This window comes from Phyllostomus hastatus, unplaced genomic scaffold, assembly GCF_019186645.2.
Source record: "Phyllostomus hastatus isolate PE091 unplaced genomic scaffold, TTU_PhHast_1.1 phas_contig_150, whole genome shotgun sequence".
In the NCBI taxonomy this organism is placed as follows: domain Eukaryota; kingdom Metazoa; phylum Chordata; class Mammalia; order Chiroptera; family Phyllostomidae; genus Phyllostomus; species Phyllostomus hastatus.
The window spans coordinates 29,331,599-29,354,850 of NW_025333611.1; the positions used below are offsets into that span (position 1 = coordinate 29,331,599).

General features: G+C 40.1%; 1 protein-coding gene across 1 annotated transcript in view; it reads right to left on the reverse strand.

The window, feature by feature from the left end:
• Positions 1-20,556, reverse strand: part of KDM3B (lysine demethylase 3B) — a 56,460-nt gene extending 35,904 nt beyond the window's left edge. Inside the window, exons 1-4 of the mRNA XM_045819546.1 lie at positions 20,239-20,556; positions 5,646-5,813; positions 2,862-2,975; positions 1,189-1,294 (exon numbers count right to left, since the gene is read on the reverse strand). Of these exons, the coding sequence (XP_045675502.1) occupies positions 1,189-1,294; positions 2,862-2,975; positions 5,646-5,813; positions 20,239-20,451 (601 nt within the window). The 5' untranslated portion in view covers positions 20,452-20,556. The remainder of the gene's footprint in view (positions 1-1,188; positions 1,295-2,861; positions 2,976-5,645; positions 5,814-20,238) is intronic.
• Positions 20,557-23,252: the final 2,696 nt, after the last annotated feature.

A 23,252-nucleotide genomic window follows, 5' to 3' on the forward strand; every position in this document is an offset into this window, starting at 1 on the left:
GTTAACAGTAGGTAGAAAGTTCAATTTATGAGATTTCCAACTTCTGCACTAATGATAGTCTGAACAAATAAAGCACCTGTTTTCCTAAGAACACAGAATTTCAGACGAGATCAGGTGCATTCAGGGTGGTATTGCCGTAGACAGAACATAGAATTTCAAAGATACTACTTTCTCAACTGGTAATGTTACCCTGCAATTTCATCTGAGCTTCCAAGGAAGACAGTTTCTCTCTCCTGCATATCTAACACATTTGAGAATATATAGCCCAATCATTAGTTACTTTAAATTACCTCTCAGTTATAATTAAGTTTTATTAATTTTTCTATACATACGGATATACATCTCCACCTCTCATTCTGTCCAATTTTCTTCTGCTATAAATTTTTTCTCACATTCTTTCTTCCCCATACTTTTCCTTGATTATTAAACATCATTTTATTCTGACACTAGCCAACACTGGTAGGCCAGTGTTCCTATTCTTACCTTTACCTATTTACATTTACTTTGACAGAAGAGAACCAAGGACACTATTTCACTGAAAATACCATGATCGTGATGAGGTTCAGAAAGGAAGAAGAGTGGATGTATGACATGAAGGGAAGGACAGATGAAGCAACAGTCTGCCCTTTGTAGAGCATCTTGGGCAACTGTATCTGAACATGAGAAAGGTAATAATTCTTCCTTGTTTCAGTCTTAAAAAAATAACATGATATTAATGTGAATTGAGTCCGTGGACACCTTCCTTTATGAATATATCTTGTACTCTAAGTTGTTATAATATGTTAGCTGTCTTTAGTCCTTGACACCCTTATAGACAGTAAGCTCAAGAAGAGCATAGATTTTCTAGCTCATAGTTATATCCCCAGTACCTTAACATTCTGTGTAGTTCATAGTTCGTCCTTAATAAATATTTAAGGAATGAAGAAACAGCAAAGCAAAACTCACAACAAAACTGTATATTATGAAATGTAATACAAAGAGGAAACAGTGGTCTGAGCGAGATCCTATTTTTCTAAAGTCTAGAGATCCAGCTAACTGGAGATATTCTTGATTCTACACACACACACACACACACACACAGAACAAGCACAGATATTAGATTTGCATAGTATCTTCCCCATTCCATCACTTTCAACATTGACATACATTTGACTCAGAATTCAGGAACAGAATACTACCTGTCCTTACCTCGGCTGAATATCTCTTGTAGCTTTTGGTCACTGATCAAAGCATTAACTGTTTCTCTCAGTGCAGTGTGTTCCAAAAGAATCTGGTTTTGGCTATCTGTTCCCATCTGGTAAAGATAAGAGAAGAAAACAACTGAATGTTAAAATGAGTAACAGTAACATCTAACCAGATAAGAAAACTCATACCCCTGAGGAGCTTTACATTATCATTTGTCAAAAAATGTTCTATAGAACCCTAGGCTCATGAGATCTCTGCAAAAAGTAAGGATATCTAAGGTCAGTTAGGTTTAAGAAATATTATATACTCTATCTTTCTATATACAATAGCACATTAAAGCTCTGAGAGAAGACATATAGGAAAAAAATCTGCTTAGGTCAGTATTTCTCATACTTATTTGACCACAAAACAACTTTTTAAATTGATTTTAAAGAAAGAGAGAGGAGGGGAGGGGGACAGAGAAAGAGAGATACACCAATTTATTGCTCTACTTATTTATGCATTCATTGGTTGCTTCTTGTATGTATCCTGACTGGGGATCGAACCCACAACCTTGGTGTATCAGGATGACACTCGAACTAACTGAGCAACCCGGCCAAGAGAACATAAAACATTTTATTTTGATATTTATCCAACATTGACCAAGTGCCTACCCATATAAGCACTAGGATTATAAAGATGAATAAAGCAAGGTTGATGAACAAGAGTGAAGCCTAGTGAGGATGAAAAATATATCAACAAAGAAATCATCATTAAACCCTGGCTGGGTAGCTCAGTTGTTTAGAGCATCATCCTAATATGCCATGGCTGGGGGTTTAATCTGTGGTCAGGTCACATACAAGAATCAACCAATGAATGCATAAATAAGTGGAACAAGTTGATGTTTCTCTCTCTCTAAAATCAATTTAACAAAATCATCATTAATATATCACAAAACAGTTTAGAACATACTTCTCTTAATCTATGGCCTAACCACTCTGAACATGCCCAATCTGGTCTGATCTCGAAGCTAAGAAAATATTCCTCTTAGCTGCCTCAGTAAGACAGCAAAACTATCGGAAGCCTCCTAATTTTTAATCTTTAGAGAGTAACCCTTATATCAAATATTTAATATAAAGAGTTTCAGAAGACACAAGAGAAAAGATCTCTCCCAATTTTTGCTTTGGTAACTTCAGTGGACTAAGTGCCAGCCTAATGAGAAATAAATACTAACATCCATAAATTCTTAAACTCTAATTCAGATGTTAGTTTTTTTAAACTGTCTTATCCCTTTTCTTTGTAACTAAAGATATAGCTAAGCTCTTCAATATTTAATGTTGCTCAGAATCAGCCCAAACTCCTAGCCTCCCTGCCACTGACACAAGTGTAGGCCCCCTCAGGCTCAAGTTATAGAAGCAACCACCTCTGGGAAGCCACCTCTTCTGGGGAGACCCCTAGAATTGTGGTCTTAAGTGTTAACTGATTTCAGGGTTAGGTGAGGATCTGTAGAAGAAAGAAGGCTTAGTCACCAACTGTACTTTTTGAGGGAGCAGAAAAACAGTGAAAGATACAGGGAATTATTGGGAGGAAGTACTTTGTTTCAAAGCTAAAAGAAAAAGGGAAACACCATATTTATAGCCAACAAGGAAATTAAGAAGGAGAAGAATAAGCTTAGTACTAGATCAAGAATTAAGTACCTGGAACAGATGCAACCCGTTAGCATCTGACAGGAAACGAAGCTCTCTATCCAGAAGGTATTCTACTGGAACCACAGACCCCAAACCGACTTTATCTACTAGGGGAGTGAAAGTCTGTGAAGTATAATAACAAGAAATTGATTAGAACTTGGAAAAAAAAAATCAACCAAATCTCTAACTTCAGAGAAAATAGCCATTATTATTATTTTTCACACCAGTAAATACAGATTAAGCTAAAGCATTAAAGTCCTTGGAAACATTCCCAACCCAGCATCTGCCCCTCAAATAATCAGAAAGCAAACTAGCTTTTATTTATAGTTAAATAGGAAAAGAAGAATGAGAAATTCCTAGTTTTTTCCAGGGATCTGACTAATCTTTTTGCTTGGCTTCAAGGGGGCTAACTTAACATTAAATTCCAAGAATAAAGAGTTACACCATTATCATCTCTAGAACTCCTAAAATCTTTGTGAGATTTCTAAAATAACCACTGGTATAAATATACATGAGTACATTCATATTTCTGTTTCATAAATAAATAGCCTACAAAGTCACGGAGGGGCCGCCCATGAGTTTGAGCTTATTCTAAAAGTTGAATTGGAAAGTGACCTTAAAAACAAACGAAAAAAGAGAGTGTAGCAAGTGATGATACTGTATAATCACTAGGTGAAAAATATTTGTTTTGAACATTACTTAATTTGGTTAGCCACAGAACTAGATTAAAAAAAAAAAAATCTTTAGCCCTGGCTGGTGTGGCTCAGTGGATTGAGCACTGGCCTGCAAACCAAAGGGTAGCTGGTTGGACTCCCAGTTGGGGTGCATGCTGGGTTGCTAACCAGGTCGCCAGTGGGGTCGCACAAGAGGCAACCACACATTGATGTTTCTCTCCTCTTTCTCTTTCCCTCTCTCTAAAAATAAATAAATAAAATCCTTAAAAATTTTTAATTATTTATGCCGAAATTTTGCTAACAAGGAATAGATACAAACAAATGGATACTTTCAGAATTAAATTTTATAGCATCATTTTGTCTGATTTAAGAAACCAAAACTTAATACTTTAAAACTGTAAACGCAAACAAGAAAAGTAAAAATAAAAAAGTGGGACTACATCAAACTAAAACAGCTTCTGCATAACACAAGAAATGATCAACAAAATGACAAGTCAACATAAGAAATTGGAGAAAATATTTTAATTGTATATCTGATAAGGGGTTAATATTCAAAGCTATGAAAATCATATAACTCAATAGCAAAACACCAAATAATCCCATTTAAAAAGGAGCAAATCACCGAAATAAACATTTTTCCAAAGAAGATACAAATGGCCAATAGTTACACAAAATGGGGCTCAAAATCACTAATTAGGGAATGCTAATTAAAACCACAATGAGATATCACCCTGAGCCAGTCAGAATGGCTACCATCAAGACAAAAGATAACAAGTGCTGACACGGATGCGGAGAAAAGGGAACCCCTGTGCTCTGTTGGTACAGCTACTGTGGAAAACAGTATGGAGGTTCCTCAAAAATTTAAAAATAGAACTACCCTATGATCTAGCAATCCCACTTCTGGGAATATATCTGAAGGAAATTAAATTACTATCTCAAAGAGATATCTGTGCGCCAATGTTCACTACAGCATTATTTACAATAGCCAAGAGACGGAAACAATCTAAGTGTCCAGCGATGGATGAATGAAGAAAATGTGGTGTGTGTATGTGTACACATGAATGTTATGCAGCCATAAAAAAAGAAAATCTTGCTCTTGGCAGCGTGCATGAAACTTCAGGGCATTATGCTAACTGAAATAAATCAAAGAAAGAAAGACAAACACTGTATGATTTCACTTTTTATATGGAATCTAAAAAAAAAAACCCCACTAAACTTATAGACACAGAAAGTAGAGTGGTGGTTGCCAGGCGAGTGGGGGCGGGGGGTGAGGGGAAGAAACAGGTAAAGGTGATCAAAGGGTACAAACTTCAGTTATATGATGAGTCAGTTCTGGGAACCGAACGTAAGCATGGTGACTATAATTAACAATACCATATTGTATACTTTAGGGAGGTAAAGAATGCAGATCTTAAAAGTTCTCACCACACACACATAAAAAGGTAACGATGTGAGTCAACGGATGCGTTAACTGACCTTGTGGTAATCTTTTCAGATTAGGTATGTACATCAAATCATGGTGTAGACAACCTTATACAATATTATATGTCAACCATATCTCAACATGGCTGGGAAAAAATAAAATAACTTCTATGGAAAAAAAATAAGGATTACAAACATTGTTTCATAGCCTTACTATGAAAAAGACTAAGAAAGAAATATTATTAGAAACAAAAAGTATCAAATATCTAATATAAGGAGTTTCAGAAGACACAGGAGAAAAGATCTCTCCCAATTTTTGCTTTGGTAACTTCAGGATAAAAGTGATTTAAGGACAGCTGGTGGCTCAGTGGACTGAGTGCCAGAATGAGGACAGAAAGGTCACCAGTTTGATTCCTGGTCAGGGCACATGCCTGGGTTGCAGGCCAGGTCCCCAGCAGGGGGTGTGAGAGAGCAACTGACTGATGTTTCTGGCACACAGTCGCGCATTCTGATAATGGGTTTGGGGGAACCCTCTCTTTCTCCCTCTTTTCTCCTCTCTCTAAAAGTAATTAAATAAAATGTTTTTTTTAAGCGTGTTAAGGACAAATCTCAGTATTTGGAGAATTCTAAAGAGTTCAACCATAGCTCATAGGATAGGAGTAAAGTCCAAATATGTTCCCAGCTAATCAACACTCACCAGAGCTGGCCACTGTGCAATTGATACTCGAGTGCCCTGGACAAGGACTGGGTCCTTCCGGGGTGCCCATACTAGAGAGCCTTCCAGCAGAAGCACAATAACTTCTTCGGCATGAACTTTGACCCAGGAGTGTTGCTTCCAGTTACAGCCATCAAATTCTACAAAGATCTGCAAAAAAGAGATAAGCAGTTTGGAGGGCACACTTGAAAAATCCCATACTATTATATATAAACAAATATAAATCTCATTTTGAACAACTGACTAGGAAAAATTCTACAAACTTGTTTTTAAGTTTTTTTTAATGGATTTTTAAATAAAAGCCAATCTTACTTCAGAGCCAGGTCAGCCCTACTCTGAAAGGGGGGACCAGAATGAAGGAGGAATGATTATCTACAGTAGTAATTTTTAGCTGTGAAACGACTGAAATTTGTAACTGAGTTTCCAATTCATATATGTGCACACTAGTTGGGGGCTTACTATGATAAGGCACTGTGGTAGGCTCAGAAATACAAAGAGAAATCTAGCACATTTCTTGGTCTCAAGGAGCTCACAGTCTAACAGGTAGGAAGAAATCTTTTACACTCCTACTGAAAATGATCATGAATTTGTTTCATTAATTTTTTGAACAGGTGGCATGTGTGCATGATACAAGGTTCAAAAGGATAAATACTGCGGGGAAAAAGTTGCCCTCCTAGTGCTGGATTTTTAAAGTACCACTGCCAGCAGCCATCTTGTATCTGCCAGCAAAGGCATGCCCAGAAGAGACACCCCACTTTCTGAGATATGCTTAAGTAGACATTTTAAGTTTTTTTAAAAGCAATTCATATAAAATGAAACCACATTTTCTAATAAGTAGTGTGGTTAGGTTTGGCTTTTCCATTAAATTCTGACTTTTGAGCATGTTCAGCAAACATAGTAGAAAGGGTAGTATATATGCATATAGGTATCAATATTTAGAATAGATATGTCCAGTGCCTCAAATATAACTGATCACAGAAGAAGGGTTAGAGTATTCATTTATATTCCACTTCATTTTAAAAGAATTTCAGTTGGTTTTTGGGAAACAATGCAATAAAATGATAAAACATAAATTTAAAACACCAGGGCCAAGTAAGCTACATCAGGAAGTCACTACCAAAGTGTGAAAGGGAAAACTTGAGCAGGCAATAAGGATCTAGGATCCGAGGTAAGACAGGTGTGTCTTATCACAAGGGAGGAAACCAAGACTTGAGGCAGAAGGAGTGACTTGCATCTAAACAGTTATAGGATCTAAACAGTTATATAACTGAGCAACATATTTAGCTCTAAGCTTCCTTTTTACAGGCCAATCTGAAAATGGAGAGGTCAGCTGCATAGCTCTAACAACAAACAAACAAACAGACAAAAATAAACATAAAGCAATTACTCAGGGAAGCAACCCTTTTCCAATGGCCTGGCTCTGTAAGAAATTTCTCACGTTAAGTTTCCTCAGGCAACAATGAGCGAAGTAGGACAATGTCAGAATCCCCACAGCAGAGACTCCCAACTGGAAACCATGGAATATCTGCAGGCACTAAGGGCACAAAGCAGACTCAGCACCAAGAAAGGTAATAGTTGCATAATGAACAAAGCTTGGGGTTTATGTTCCAGGAGGCTTGGATTTGAGTCTTAGCTGCAAAACTTAGGCAAGTCACTCCTTCTGCCTCAAGTCTTGGTTTCCTCCCTTGTGATAAGACATACCTGCCTTACCTCATAGACTGGTTGTGAAAAGTAAATAAATGGATTCAAAAGCAGTCTGGCCCATGACAAAGCATTACTTGGACAATAACATGCTGTAAGATAAACAGAAATAAACTAAAGATAAAGTGTGGGAGATGTTCAGAGGCAGGAGAGATCACTTCAAGTGTGCAGAGGGACTGATATGGGCTGAGGCCAAGAGTCCCACTGCATCTAAGAGACCAGGAGCTTCAGCACACCATGGGGAAGGAGCTGAGGCGAAAACAGACCTCGAGTCAGTAGGAAAGATCTTGAGTACTGGGATACAAATTTTGCCTTCATCCAGCTGCCTACGGGAGATGGGTGTGCATGTGTGTGTATAAATCCAATTGCCATTAAAAGAGTTCAAATTGAGGTCAATATAGGAACAGAGAAGTTGGTTTTAGGAAAACTCAGCCAGCTAGCAGTGGGTGTAGATGGGTTAGAGGGCAGGGGGGAAAGAGTTTTTTTTCCTTTTTAAAAAATATATTTTTGTTGAATTCATTGGGGTTACATTGGTTAATAAAATAGGCTGCAAGTGTATAATTCTATAATATATTATCTGTATATTGTGTTGTATGTTCACCACCCATTGTCCAGTGTCCTCCTGGACAATGGGTGGTGAATGTCACCATTTACATCCCTTCTGACCCTCTTCTACCTGTCCCCAAACCCCTAGGGAGTGTCCCTAACATGACTTAGAAAGGGAGCAGGGAGGCTACGAGGAAACAGACTTGTGTTCATGAGAATCCATGAGTCCCATCAGTAAAATTGATGACTAGCTGAATATAAGGAAAAAGGAAAATGTTTTTAAATTTTATTATTTTTAATCTTCACACAAAGATACTTTAATTTCATGGCTTTTTTTTAAGGGGGGTGGTGGAGAAAAACATTGATGTGAGATAGACACATCACTTCTGGACCCCAGGATCATAGCCTCTAGTCCAGGGATTTAACCCACAACCTAGGTATATGGCCTGACCAGGAATCAAACCAGCAACCTTTTGGTTATGGGACAATGCTCCAATCAACTGAGCCACACCAGCCGGGGCCAAGAAAAATTTTAAATGACTTGGGTTTTGCATCAGAGCCCAGGAGAACAATGAGGCAATTATACAATTGATGTCAGGAGAAGGAAGGCAATGGCTGAAGGGCTAACTACCTTGCAAGCCATGAAAAGGAACATGGGGTGTTCAATGCCCAGGCTGAACCTGACCCTGAGTGACAGTTCTCTACTGGGCATTACTTAGAACACCAGAGGCTGAGGCTCCACGGTGATTGACAGCTAGGTGCCATGCTACAGTTCCAATCTGCCAACCTCTTTAAAAATCAACATGTGAGTCACAACATTCTAAGTCATACCAACACACAAATATAAGAATACTTAAAAAGTCATTGTACCAAAACTGTCACAATCTGTATTCTTTGTACATAAGAACTTAAACATTTAAAAAATTAATATCCAGAAATCCATCATCACATATCTGAAAACATCAGGGAAAAGCTGAAATATTTGAAAGCCAGATTTCACCCAATTTAAGGGCAATTATCTCTTAACCTGCCTGGGCAAAGGAGAAGGAATAAAGTGTTTAACTTGTTCTGGGATCAAACCACAGTCCTGTTTGTTCTGGAATCAAACCACAGCTCCAGGTGAACAATGTGGAATGTGGGTGGATGGATGTAAACCTGTTCTCCCAACAGTGAGGCTTACTTCCAGCCTTAGAACTGTGCCTCACCTCCAACTAGAGTAATGGAAGCAGTTAGAACATGTAAGGTAGGAATCATTTCCCATCAAAGTGCACAGAAACACAAACTGGTACAATGGCAGTGACCAGGTTCCGGGGACAGGAGAAGGGATACAAACTAACAAAAGTCAACGGTGGTGGTTGGGTTGAGCCAGGGACGGTCAAGGCAAGCTGACAGTCTGAACAGAACAGGGCTAAAACACAGTTTGAGTTGATTTTTAAGAAAGTCTTAGTTTTTTTCCTATTAGAGTAAAAGTAGCAAATAGCCGTCATGCTGTCTAGCTAGAACCCAAGTACGAGATGTAAAATATTTCAGTAGTTAAGAACAGTTAGTAGTAAAACTCTTGCTTTTGTTTCAAAATTCTTTTTATGGTCTACATGTGATTTCCATTAATTTTAGTGACATTAAACTAAAAAAAATTCTTTAAAACTCAAATAAGTTATCCTAAATTTGATAAAATCAGTAGCAAGAATCTGAGAATATAGGCCTTCATGTTTATCATGTAATCAGGTTATCATCAGTGTAGATTCTGGTTCTCTCTAAGGCCATTCCTACTACAGTTAATAAAATTATTTTATTCACCCGCTCAACAAGAACAGAATGCCCCCTATATAAGTGTGTGTAGCACCAAGAAAATCAAGTGGCCCTGGATGGTGTGGCTCAGTGGATTAGAATGCCAGCTTGCAAACTGAAAGGTCACTGTCAGGGCACATGCCTGGGTTGAGGGCCAAGTCTCCAGTTGAGGGTGTGCAAGAGGCAACTGATTGATGAGTGAGAGATACATGGATGTTTCTCTCCCTCTCTCTCTCCCTCCCTTCCTCTCTCAAAAAGAGAGAGAGAGAGAGAGAGAGAGAATCAGGTGAAAGAGGTAGCATTGGCAGGAGGGATTCACACCCTAGACAGCCAACAGAGAGGTACAGAAATCTTTACAAAGCTATGTAATAAGGGCAATAATTAAGATTTGAGTATGTTTTGTTAGGCTAGAGAAGGCAAATGCCTTGGGAAACTAGAAAAGTTTCACAGAAGAGACAGCAGCATACAAGCTGGGTCTTAAAGGACAAGCTGCATTATTCTGGCAGAGAAGGTAAAGACTTTCCAGCAGGTGCAAAGGCAGAGAAACATAAAAGACTGAGTGCTCTAGGAGGAGGGGGAGAGTAAGCTGTAAAGAGCTTTGATGGGCATGTGAAAAAGATAATAAATTAAAACCTGGTAACAAAGGTATCTTGTTAAAAGAACCAGCATAGTGGTTCTTTTGATCTTAAAAAAAACTTTTTAATTGATTTGAGAGAGAAAGAGAAACATCAATTTGTCGTTCTTATTTACATATTCACTGGTTGCTTCTTCCATGTGCCCTGACGAGGGATCAAACTTGCAACCTTGGCCTAACAGGACAACGCTCTAACCAACTGAGCTACCCAGCCAGAGCCTTCTGACTTATTTTTAATGTGCATCTTTAGATAGTGTCTAAATTCCCCAGCTGTCAATCCCTGTTACACCTTTTGCTCTGTCACCCAGCTGTGTCTCATAAACCTGGTCCCTAGATACATGTGAGTTTATGTTGCTTGCTACAGGCCTCAGAGGAGCCACTGATAGTTCATATTTAATAATTAGGTGAAAAGCTAACCAGACTTTAATCACACTATGGAGTAATATAGAGACGTTTTTTAAAATGAGGTATATCTAAAAGACTAATGTGAAAAGACCTCCAAGATAAATTATATGGAAAGAGCAAGTTGCAGATTATTAGGAGGAGAGAGTGGGGTTGGGGGATGGGAGGAGGCTTGGTATAGGAGGGTGTAAACCCTGAGTAGGGGATGAGGGGAAGACACCTATTAATAATGAAGGGCTCCTAGTGACTGACTGGTCTCACATTTTTAAAAACTGCCTAGCAGCTATTTCTGCACAGGAACCTCTCAAACAACCTGCACCTCATGGAGAAGCCTATGATGAACTGCCTACCGGGACTGTGCTTCTCCCATCTGAGCCGGCCCTTAAAAAGGACTTCCTGGAATCTATTTCAACCAGAAGGACCTGAGCTTTCCCCATTCAGTCGGAGCTGTGCAACTCTGACCAATCTGAGCAGCTTCATTATAACCAATCAGGATAATGCCTTTTGGACCAAGCCTTTTGGACTGAGGATTTGGAGGCACCAGGGAAAGGGACTCCAGTCCATATAAGCTAGCTCCCTTCTGGCTTAGAGAGTGCAATTTCCCTTTCCACCAAAGGCTGCTCCTGGCTGAGCTGAAACCCCAAAGTGTGGGGCTGTACAGCCAGGCTGTATCACAATTGAGCTATTTTGCACAGAATGAATTTCCTTCTTCATGGCATCCCACATTGAGGATTCCTGTTGGCGTTGAACTGGCACCAACGGCCATCAGTTGGTGCCAATTCACCAACTGATGATGCTTTTACAGCTTAATCAGTAAATGTTCCTTCTCCTTTTCCTTTAAAATATGTAGTCATATATTACTTTTATAATTAAGCTTTAAAAAAAAAGAAATCAACTTTGGGATTAGGTTGGAAGATAAATCACAGAGGGAAGAAACTAAAGACAGGAAGACCAACTGCAAAGCAATGATAGCTCAGGAAAGATGAAAAAGACCTAAATCACGAAGACTACATGAATGGAAAGCAAAGTATACTTTAAAAGTTAGAGACAAAAAATAACTTGATATGGTGATGATTTTGAGAGAGTACTGGAAACAAAGACTAACTCCCCAGGTTCTTAAATTTTCTTTCCCAATTTTCCTATCTACATTCTAAACAAAACAGATTTCTGTTACAAATAATTTTATAAAACTAGGATAACTTGACAGCCAGGGGGTGGAATAAATGCATGTCTAGAATAGTGCTGTTTTCAAATAAAATATAATTTTCCATGGTTTCTTCATTAAGAGATAGCTTTCTCCCTGGCTGGCGTAGCTCAGTGGATTGAGCACGGGCTGTGAACCAGTGTCGCAGGTTCGATTCCCAGCCAGGGCACACACCTGGGTTGCAGGCCATGACCCCCAGCAACCACACATTGATGTTTCTCTCTCTCTCTCTTTCTCCCTCCCTTCCCTCTCTAAAAATGGATAAATAAAATCTCTTAAAAAAAAAAGCTAATCCTATTAAAAAAAAAAAGAGATAGCTTTCTGAGAGTGCATCTTCACTACAGTACATTTAGGGAAGAAAAAAAAAAGAGACAGCTTTCTAACAATTATCCCCAATTTTTTTCTTTCTAACGATCTCAATAAATTAAAGTTAAGTACCTGAATAGCACAGGGATAACAGGAATAAAAACTCAAGCATAATACACTGCTTTCAGTGGCTGTGGAATCACAAAGATCTGGATTTGCATTCCAACCTCCCCATTTCTTAGCATGTAGCCAGGAGCAAGTTACTTTAGCCTCTGTGAGCCTCACTTCCTTTCCTATAAATAGGGACAGTTTAAGTATCTCAAAGGATTGTCACAGGATTAAATTAAATAAAAGCACAAAATGCCTAGCAGACCATGTGGTTCCTGATAAGCATGCATTTCTTAAGCAAACTCATTTTAGGTCAGGTTATGGGTCAGAATGACTTAAAAAAAGAAAAAAATTGCTATTGCCATATCGAGAAACTTAAATATATGTATATGTCTCCATAATACCAATCCTGGCATTAATCCTAGGAAATAATCCTAAAACTAGGATTAGACTTTAGAAAAGACTTTATTCACAAAAATGTTCATCACAGAATTATTGATATAGCCTAAACTCTGCAACAATTTCAATATCCAAAGAAAAGGGGACAGTTAAATATATTATCTAGCCAATAAAAATTATTTTGCCCTGGCTGGTGAGGCTCAGTGAGTTGAGCGACAGCCTGTGAAACACAGGGTCACTGGTTCGATTCCCAGTCAGGGCACATTCCTGGGTTGTGGGCCAGGTCCCCAGTATGGGGTGCTCAAGAGGCAACCATGCATTGATGTTTCTCTCCCTGTCTTTCTTCCTCCCTTCCCCTCTGTCTAAAAATAAATTAATAAAATATTTTTAAAAATCATAAGATTTTGTTAGAGCACTTATTATTTTCCTTTTAGCTATGAAAGCAATATGTTACCTATGGAAAATACAAAAGAACCAAGAAAATAAAAATCACTCATAATACAAAAGTTTTTAGTAATACAGGAAAATAATTGCCATATTAAGTGAAAAAGGAAAACTCAAAATTGAAAATATAGTATTCACCTTTTAACAATTCTAAGAAAAGATTAGTAGATTATGTTCCAAATATAGAGTAGTTTCTAATGAGCTGTGACACTTCAGAAACTATTTTTTCTTCTTAAAATAATTTCTACTTTGTATAATTAGCATGCATTACTCAAGAATCAGAAAAACAAAACATCTAGTGCTTCTAATTTAGAAACCCAAATATAATAACAAAAACCAGTGGACAATATACCTTGGATTGGGATCCCAAATGATTCCAATAATGTCAAGACAAAAAAAAAATTAGCAGTGAGTCTGTATTAATAAAAGTATATAAAAGAAAAAGCTTAAAGATCAATCATAAATATCTTATAAGAGGGAGTAATAGAGTAGAAATTCCATAATAAATCAGAAGTGAAAATTAACAACCTAATACTTGCTTCTAAATATTTTATTTTTTAAGACAGGGTGATCAGAGATGGCCTTTAAAAACATTTTTTTAAAGATTTTAATTATTTATTTTTAGAGAGGGGAAGGAAAGGAGAAAGAGAGGAAAAGAAACATCAATGTGTGGTTGCCTCTCATGCACCCCCAACTGGGGTCCTGACCCACAGCCCAGGCATGTGCCCTGATTGGGAATTGAACCAGTGACCTTTATGGTTCACAGGCTGTCACTCAACCCACTGAGCCACACCACCCAGGTGTGGTCTTTTAAAATAATAATAGAAAAATGCATGGGCTTCCTGCTCTTAATGAACTTACAATCTTTTAAGGGAAATAAGTTAAATATCTTGTTATCTATCTATTAACAAGAAAATATAAGGCCCTGGCTGGTGTGCTCAGTGGCTTGAGCACCACCCTGTGAAGCAAAAGGTTGCAGGTTCAATACCCAGTCATGGCACAAGGACACATGCCTGGGTTGTGGGCCAGACCCCAGGTTGGGGGACTGCGAGATGCAACCAACTGATGTTTCCCTCCTTCTCTTTCTCTGTCCCTTCCCTCTCACTAAAAATAGATAAATAAAATCTTTTTAAAAAAATCAGATAAATTCCAAAAGATCCACAAAATGCTCCAGGAGCAAAGAAAAAAAGAACGACACAGTGTGAATTCAGAAAGGCTTTACAGAAACAGTGGAAACTAGAAAAGAAAGGCTTTCCTTTCTCTTTACAGGATTTTGAAGGATGACAACATTAAAAGCAAACGGTAAAGTGGGAATGAAGCAATGACAACATGAAAGTACTGAAAGTGGAGGATCACCAAATCAGGGCCACTTGCTATAAATATTCTTTTGGCAACACCTGATTTTTCTTGCCTGATTTCTTTGCACACAGAGGATCCTTCTTGCCTGTAATTTGGTCTCTTGAGTAGACCAGCAGGGGCATCTCTGGATAGGTATATTTTTCCCTCTGCAAATTAATAACCTTACGCATGGACTTATAAATCAGTCTCTAGAGACTTTGGTTAGTGAGACTCAGTCCCCTAGGGCCTGATTACCCTTGAAGATACAGATAAAAATGAATTTCTGTCATTGCAAAACGGACAGGCCACACTATATGAGTTACTACTAAACAAACATAGAAGGTTTTGCCCATCCATAGATGAGGGTAAAAGACACTCCGGCAGTAGGGATAGTGGAGCGGGGGAGGGGGGCTTAAAAACCACCAACCTGTCAAAGGCAGTGGAAAACTGAGAAGCAGCAACAGGTGTTGTGTCCCCTAGGCCTGGAGGAAGCAAAGCCTACAGGAGCCCACCCCAGCTGTTGAGAAAATCACTAACAGAAAATGCCATGTTACTTACCCACCATTGAGGAGGGGAAACTAAATCAACCAGAACAAGTTGGAGATGAGAACCAAGGAAATAAGTACTAAAGAAAGAAAGAAACCCTTGGCAGGTGGGGAGTTAGTGAAGCAAAACTCTTAGAAACAAATGGGTAATTAAGAGGAAGGATCTGACTGTGTTAGATCTGAAAGGGAGAGGACAGGACACTGGACAAAATGACCAAGGCATAATGTGTGAAACAAATAGAATGTAAAGACAAATAAAAACAAATAGCAAAGAACTATTAAAAATTACACACACATATATAAGACAAACTTAAAAAAAAAAAAAACTGTACAAAGCACTTGAGTGCCTGAAAAACTCAATGGCGTCTCAGTGTTTCAAAACAGACCCCCCTGCTGTAAGAGAATAAGAGAATTAAGATAAAAAGTGTGCTTAGAGGAGTTCAGACTTAAATGTTAAATATTCCTTTGTAAAATCTCATTTTATTTAAAGTTCGCTAAATCATACACTGATCCACAAAAACATATTCTATTTACTTTAATAAACAGAGCATATCATCATTTATCACTCAGATATTTAACTTTTGGAGTTATAGGCAAGAAAAGGGCATTTAAAGATGATTACTAAAAGCCATAAACTCCCATTTCAATTAGGGCCGAAGCTCTGTTTGTTTGAACACAGGATGAGACTAAATACTGACAGACTGCACACTGCAAATGTACTATCCTGGACCTGACTATCATTATTAGATAACTAGAAACAAAGTAGAGAGGTATTTATTTGAAAGGCCACCTAAGCTGAAACAAAGAGGAAAGGCTGGAGGATGAGACAAAAATAAATTAATTAAAAAAAATAAGGCGGATATGCTTTCACTCCTCTTGGAAGACTCCCAGGTAGAAGAAACATGGTACTAGCTCAACACTGCTATAATTATTACATTATCTCGGATCAAAGGAATGGAATATTTTAGAGTCCACTTTTCTTCCAGATAAAAATGAAAGATTAGGAAATAAAAAATAAGGCAGATACGCTTTTATTCTTCTTGTAAGTTCTGGATAGCTAAGATAGCTAAGATAAACATTCAGAACAAATCAATGCTACCAAAAGCATTACTTAATTCTACCATACAGTAAGTAAAGGATAGTTTACTTAATAAAACTGATGCTGCCATAATTGGTTACACTGTAGGAAAAAAGTTAGAACCCCTTCCACATGTCATTTATAAAACTGTATATGGACCAAAGATCTAAAGGTAAAAATAAATACATGAAAATATTAGAAAGAAAATTTGAAGAATATTTATTTAGGCTCAAGAAGGGGGAGCTCTTCCCAAGCAAGCAAACCAAGAAGCTATTAAGAGTGATGATTTTAAAAAAATTTCTTTTTCCATGTGGCAGAGCAACCCATACACAAAGTCAAAAGACAAATTAGAGAAACAATTGCAATACACTTCACAGGCAAAGGGGTTAATATCACTAATACATACAAGTTGTACACAGTGATAAGACAACTCTCATTTTTTCAATTGGGCAAAAGACAAGTATAAATAACTCATAAGAAATGTAAAAGGCCAATAAACATAAAAAACACTAGTGATCATAAAAATGCTACATATTACCGTATTTTGCCATGTATCATCCACACTTTTTGACCAAAATTTTTAGGGAAAAACAAGGATGCACATTGTACATGAGTATAATGATTACATACCATGGCTATAACAATGGGAACAATAATCCCATGTATAATGCATACTCATGTTTTTGTGTGCATTATAGACAGCAAAATATGGTATTTTTCACCCATCAGATTGGCAAAAACGACAAAGAAGACACCTGTGATAGCAAAGGTTAGGGGACACAGTCATTGCATACATTCCCTGCTGGTGGGAGCATGAAATACTATAATCTTATTGGAAAATAACCTGGCATTACCTAATAAAAAGTACGTACACACGACTCGTATATTCCTTAACCTAACAATCCTATTCCTGGATGGCTGAAACACAGAAACAAAAAACCATGATTACACAAAGACGAATGTACAAGTATAATAATCACAACACTGTGTATAGTGCCAAAAAAATTAAATAACTTGAATATCTATTGCAAGAGAGGAAGAAATGAATAAATTATGGTACAGCCATGGAATATAATGTAGTTATCTAAAAAGATGAGTAAGATCTACAGGTACTGATGCCTATGATGTAATGTTAAATGGAAAAAAGAAAATGAGCAGGCTGTAGATAGTGTGCAGTATGCTATTTGCTTAAAAAAAAAGCAACCTCGAATTAATGTTTTTATATTTTTTGTACTAGTATTAAGAAAGATGAGCAAAGCCTTCTTTGATAAGAGGGAGCTAGTTAAGGATGATTATCACTGTCTTTTCTGGTATATTTTTGGCTGACATTTTGCAAAATGTAAGTTTTGCTTTTATAACAGTAAAAGGAAAATCCACTTTTTTTGGTCTCTTTAAAAAAAATCAACCATACCAACATCTGTGAAGGTCTCAAGGTCTATGCAACTTATATGGACCAATAATGATTTAGGAACACAAAGAGGAAACTAAATTAGAAGAGTGAAACACATGTTAAGCTAATTTCGCAACAAGACTAAAAAAAAAAAAAGGCTTATTTTGAAATATAAAGAAAGCCACTCTTCCATGGGGGCGGATGTTTTCTTAATCTAAAAATTTTAGCAGTTGTCAGCATGGCTTTGATGATGAAGATGCTCACCTATTAAACCCTTATCAACGAAACTCCCAAACAGGATCCTGACTTTCCTTTTCTTCAAATTTCATTTTAAGGTAGCACACAGCTTTGATACTGTTTTCCCAACAATGTGTTTATTAAATGGGTCAGGACTATATTTTGAAAGATTTCCGAATCAAGAAAGAGAACATTAATGGAACCTAATATTGAGAAGTATTTTCAATCACTTCAAAAACTCATTCATCCAACCCTCAATTACTCATCCTTAACAGGGGGCGCCCTGCTATGCATTACTCAAAACCAAGCATGCCTGAAAACATCTTAAACATAACTGAATGAAGATCTGCCCAATCACAGGCCAGCTGCTTGCAAACTCCACCCTTGAGTACAGGAAGAACACTTTTGATTGGAAGACGGTTGTGTTTACTACGGTGTGTGGTGCAAATTGGAAAGGCCCACATGTCTAAGGTCCAAAGGAAAGCTCTTTAATAAAAAATGGAAATAAACGACCAATTCTGACCCTATACTAGTCATTGTCATTAACAGAACCTCATCACAGCAACAGCAATTCTTGGGCAATTTTGCAAGCTGGTGAAAATTCTAAAGGCTCTAGGTTTTGTTGTGGCTGTGTCCTCAAGTCCCTTGCTATACATACAAGCATAGTGCATTCTCAAAACCCAATTTGCCTTTGCTTCTATATGCATACAGCTCCATGCAAGACTTCAATATCTAAGAATCACTGCAACTTTTTACTTGGTTTGAGAAATGAATTCCATGGGCCCAAGAGTAAAATTATTCAGTATTTAGCTTAAGAGGTGTCCAGCATCTCAATGAGTTTCACAAACCCCTGCCGTAGGGAGCCCAGCAAACAACAAAGTGAATGGGTAGCCATTTCAGGTGCAGAGCTCATTAGCAATTCATGTAATGGAGGAAACAACTAGAATGTAAAATTCGGAATGAAAAGCTAGGCCTCTGGTCAAAGTTTGCATACAATGGTGGATCTTAAGTATGTTTTGCATTCAAAGGGGTAAATTACTGGATCTGAGAAGGACAGCTCTCCCCTATCTCAACCTAGAAAGCAATCTTCTAAAGAAAGCACAGAGGAATTTAAATGTAAATTTCCTTAATCATGCTCCTCACACCCTTATATTCCTGATACTCTTTTCCAAATTTGCTTCACTGAAGCCTCATAAACGTCCAAGCAGCCTTTTCTTAGGTAGCATGGAGAAAGATCAAAGCAAATGAAGCATGCAGCAGAAGCAAAGCCTAAAGGGGCCACAAATCAACCCATAAAGCTTGCATATTGGGGAGGGGGGTGCCTAACATAGCTGATCAACAGAAAAATTAGTAACAGAAACCTACAATGTTACTATTAAATCTCAAGAATTGCATCCGCCTTTAGAGCAAATAAAATCTGCAGAAACAAGTTCACCAAGAAAATTTACCTTCTACCTGCTGATCTATTACATTCCGAAAGAATCCTCCCATTTTTCACAGCCTTATCTCAACAGAGAAGCTGGGGCCGCTATCAGAATGAGGAACTCAAGAGGCTTGCCAAAGCTCAAAGACAGTATTTTTGCCACCACATAACAAAAATAGCACATCATGGTCCTAAATGCTAGTTAAATTCTATTACTGAACAACTTTAAAATTACAAAATACATCAAGGCAAAGTATTCACAAGCGACTAAGCCCCAACGCAAAGTTTCAAAACAAAACCTCTCCCAAAGCTGGGGGAGTAGACAAGCTGAGAGCAAAAAAGCACCACCATTCAGCTGCTAAGGCAGATCTCAAAGTTATCAAAAACAGTCACAACTGCATCTCCTGTCACCCAGATGGGCAGAGAGAGCGGAGCCCGACAAAGTCCCGAGAGCTGGTCTTTCTGGAGACCGCCAGGCCAAGCCCGGCTCAGACAAGGAGGAAGTAACTGCCAGATTAAAAAGCCCCGAGCAGCTTCAACTGCAGCCGCTGTGCCGCTCACCACTGCCCACATTCCCGCCCCACTCGGGGCTGCGGGAGGAAAGGAACAGGGCGCAGGTCTCCAGGGAGAGGCTGGGGATTACAGGTCCGCGTCTTCCAGGGGGCAGCGGCAGCACCAGCCAAACTCTGAGGAGCCCTGGGGCCCAGGGTTCGAGAGCCAGGTCCGAAGGCGTGTTGGGGGGCGGGGGGGTGCTGAAAAAGGGTCGCTCAGGAGGCGGGGCCTGCCGGGTGGAGGCAGCAGCTTCTGGCGTCCTGGCCACCCCCCGGGGGGAAACCGGGGCGCGCACCCCGACGCGGAAGCCATGCCGGCCAGAACTCGGGGTGCTGAGGAGCCGGTGGGGGGCGCTGAGGAGATCTGGGGGCGCGGAACTGGGTCACCCCCACCCCACCGCCCCCTCACAAAGGCCCCCGGGGAGGCCGCCCTCAGGCCCCGCAGCCCCGGCCTCGAGTGCCCGTCTCGGCCGTCACTCACCGCCAGGTCCTGGGGCACCGCCCCGCTCATGGCCCGCACCGTGCCGGCCCTCCAGGCCCGAGTGCGCAGCACAGGCCCCGGATCTCCTCCCGCCGCTGCCGCCGCCGCCGCCGCCGCCGCCGCCGCGGGCACCGAGGCCGAAGCGGAGGCCGCGGTGTCCGCGAACAGAAGCAGCAGCCGCTTGCCCACTGGGGAGGCCGCTGCGTCCGCCATCGCCAGGGCCGGCCGGACCCGTGCTCCCGCCCGCCGCCTCCCACCACCTTCGCCGCCGAGCACCCGATCCGCCCGCAAGGCCTCCCTCCGCACCACCCGCGGCCGCGGCTCCCCCCCACCCCCCCAACAGCCACCACCAACCACCGGCGCCGCGCAGCGCCCCCGGTGGCCGGGAGCGGAGCTGCAGCCCGGGCCCCGGCACAGCGCCCCCCGCGCTCCGGAGCGGGGTGGCAGCTCCGGGCCCCTCGGAGCGCTCCGCCCCAACCTCCCCGGGGCCTGCAGTGCCCCCCGCGACAAGGAGGGGAATTGCAGTTTTGGCAGGGGTGGGGAACTGGGCGGGTCCTGCAGTCCTCCAGGGCACCACCCTAGTCCCAACCTTCATTCTGGAGGTCCCCTATCAGAGAAGGTTTTAGCTTACCATCGTTGGATACCAAAGCTTACTGGGGTGGGGGACTGAGGGGCAAGGTACCCAGAAAGTGAATGTTTTGAGCTGAGAGGTTAGCACCCCAATACCTATTGATTTCCTATCCTGAAAACATGTACTGCCTTGTCGTTGTCTTTTAGGAAACTTCCTCCCTGTTGGTCCATTGGACCATCTTTTCACTGCCCCATAACATGTTACCACCCCATTCTATACTACTACCATGACTTCACAGGTTTCTTTCCAATTAATGCGTTATATCCATTGGATGTAATAATGCCACTCTTTGACTGGCTGAAGGCCAATGAGCTTCCAGCATCTTGGTATTCTGACCTAAACCCACTGAGCCTCTTCCCCTTCCAAGTCTGCCAATGTTATTAAGTCCACGTGTTTCTCAACTCAACTTTTAAGGGAATTGGAAAGAAACAAACACATTACTTTATTTGGTTCAGTAATGGCACCTCATCTTACCATGGAAGTAGTGGGACAATGGACAAAGAAAACTCCACCACTTCAATCTAAATTCTCATTAAATGTGGGAGATTGATAGCTCCTGTTAGAAAAGGGGGTGTAGTGGAGAGAGAATGGAATTTTTTGCTTAGGTTGTTTTCACACCAGGTAATGGGAAACTTCAATCTTTAATGTTGGTAATGTCAGAGACTAGCACAGGTTCCATGGTCTTATGGATGCAGAGACTGAGTACACAAACCAGGAAGATAAAGGGGTCTAGTAACAATCCATGATTGTTACCCTAAAAGCAACTATTTCTTTCATAGATCTGCCCTACAAACAGGAAAGGGCAGTAACTGGTTCTTTCTTCATGACAAAGTGCCTACCCAGTAATCTGTCCATAACCTTATCTTTACCCTTGACCTACTTGGCTTGTAGCAAAGATTAGGGGTAGAGGGTAGACAGTAGGCACCAACTATTGGCTTTAATAAAAGTACAAAACACCTAGGAAAGTGAGTCTAGAACTAACCCTGTAGAGTACCAAGGAAACATTTCCTTGGAATTTCCATTTCCCATATCCAACCTGAGGCCTAAGAATATTTTCCTGAGCCAAGAGACACCTCTTAAAGCACATGGCCCACCAGTTGTAGTTAGTAGCAGGGGAATAAGGGTGAATCCATATAGGATCTTGCTGCCTTGCAGCTTTTCTATCAACATTCTCCACTGGAATTTTCTTTCATGTGGAGCTCTATTACTTGTGTTCAGAGCTAGCTTCTCACAGCATCAGAGGTAGAAATGTGCATAAACTCAGGGCTGGAAAGGCAAATATGTAAAGTTAATTCAACAAATACGGCAAGCACTTTTCATGTGCCAGTAACTTCTCAGAGTGCTGGGGACACAGCACTCTGGTGTAAAAAATCCTTGCCCTCAGGTAGTTTATATTCTTTCCTGCATCAGCAGGACTTTAGGAATGGTGAAGGAAATCACATTTGACCTTATAGTAAATAAACAGTAGACAAAACCAACAAAAACATTGAACAGAAGGAAACAGATTTTTTACACTCTGGTGTAAAAAATCCTTGCCCTCAGGTAGTTTATATTCTTTCCTGCATCAGCAGGACTTTAGGAATGGTAAAGGAAATCACATTTGACCTTATAGTAAATAAACAGTAGACAAAACCAACAAAAACATTGAACAGAAGGAAACAGATTTTTTACACTCTGGTGTAAAAAATCCTTGCCCTCAGGTAGTTTATATTCTTTCCTGCATCAGCAGGACTTTAGGAATGGTAAAGGAAATCACATTTGACCTTATAGTAAATAAACAGTAGACAAAACCAACAAAAACATTGAACAGAAGGAAAATGGTTGGTGGGAGTTATTTCTGATGTTCAAATTTTACCCCTGCTGAAACAGATGAAACAGCAGTTTTGAAGGAAAAAACCTATAATGGTGAGCTTCTTTACCTACAAGCCATATTGCCCCACTCCCCCAAGCCCCTCCCTTTGTTTCTACAGCAGGTGACAACTCTCACTCCTTTAAGAGTGTATTTTCATCCCCTCAAAAGTTTTTGTCCATCTAGACCCACTTTCCCCTCCTGTCTCTACACCCACCCTAACATCCCCTTTCCCTAGCCCAACCTTCTGCTCTTTCCCATTCAGGAGTCCAACCAGATGGTCCCCACTTCCCCCTGCACCCCACTTCTTCCCCCCCTGCACCATGAACACACAAACACACAAGTTTCTTGCTCCAGGTAGTCAAGCCAATCCTGTCCACTTGCACACTTCATTGGTATTCAATGATGAATGCCACCAATTTGAAGCAGGAAACTGGGACGAAGGCTAAGCAACTTGACTCTTCTTGCTGCCTGGCAAGTCAGCACCAAATTGGTAAAGAAAAGCTATGCCTTAGGGACAGAGGCTCCTGCCTG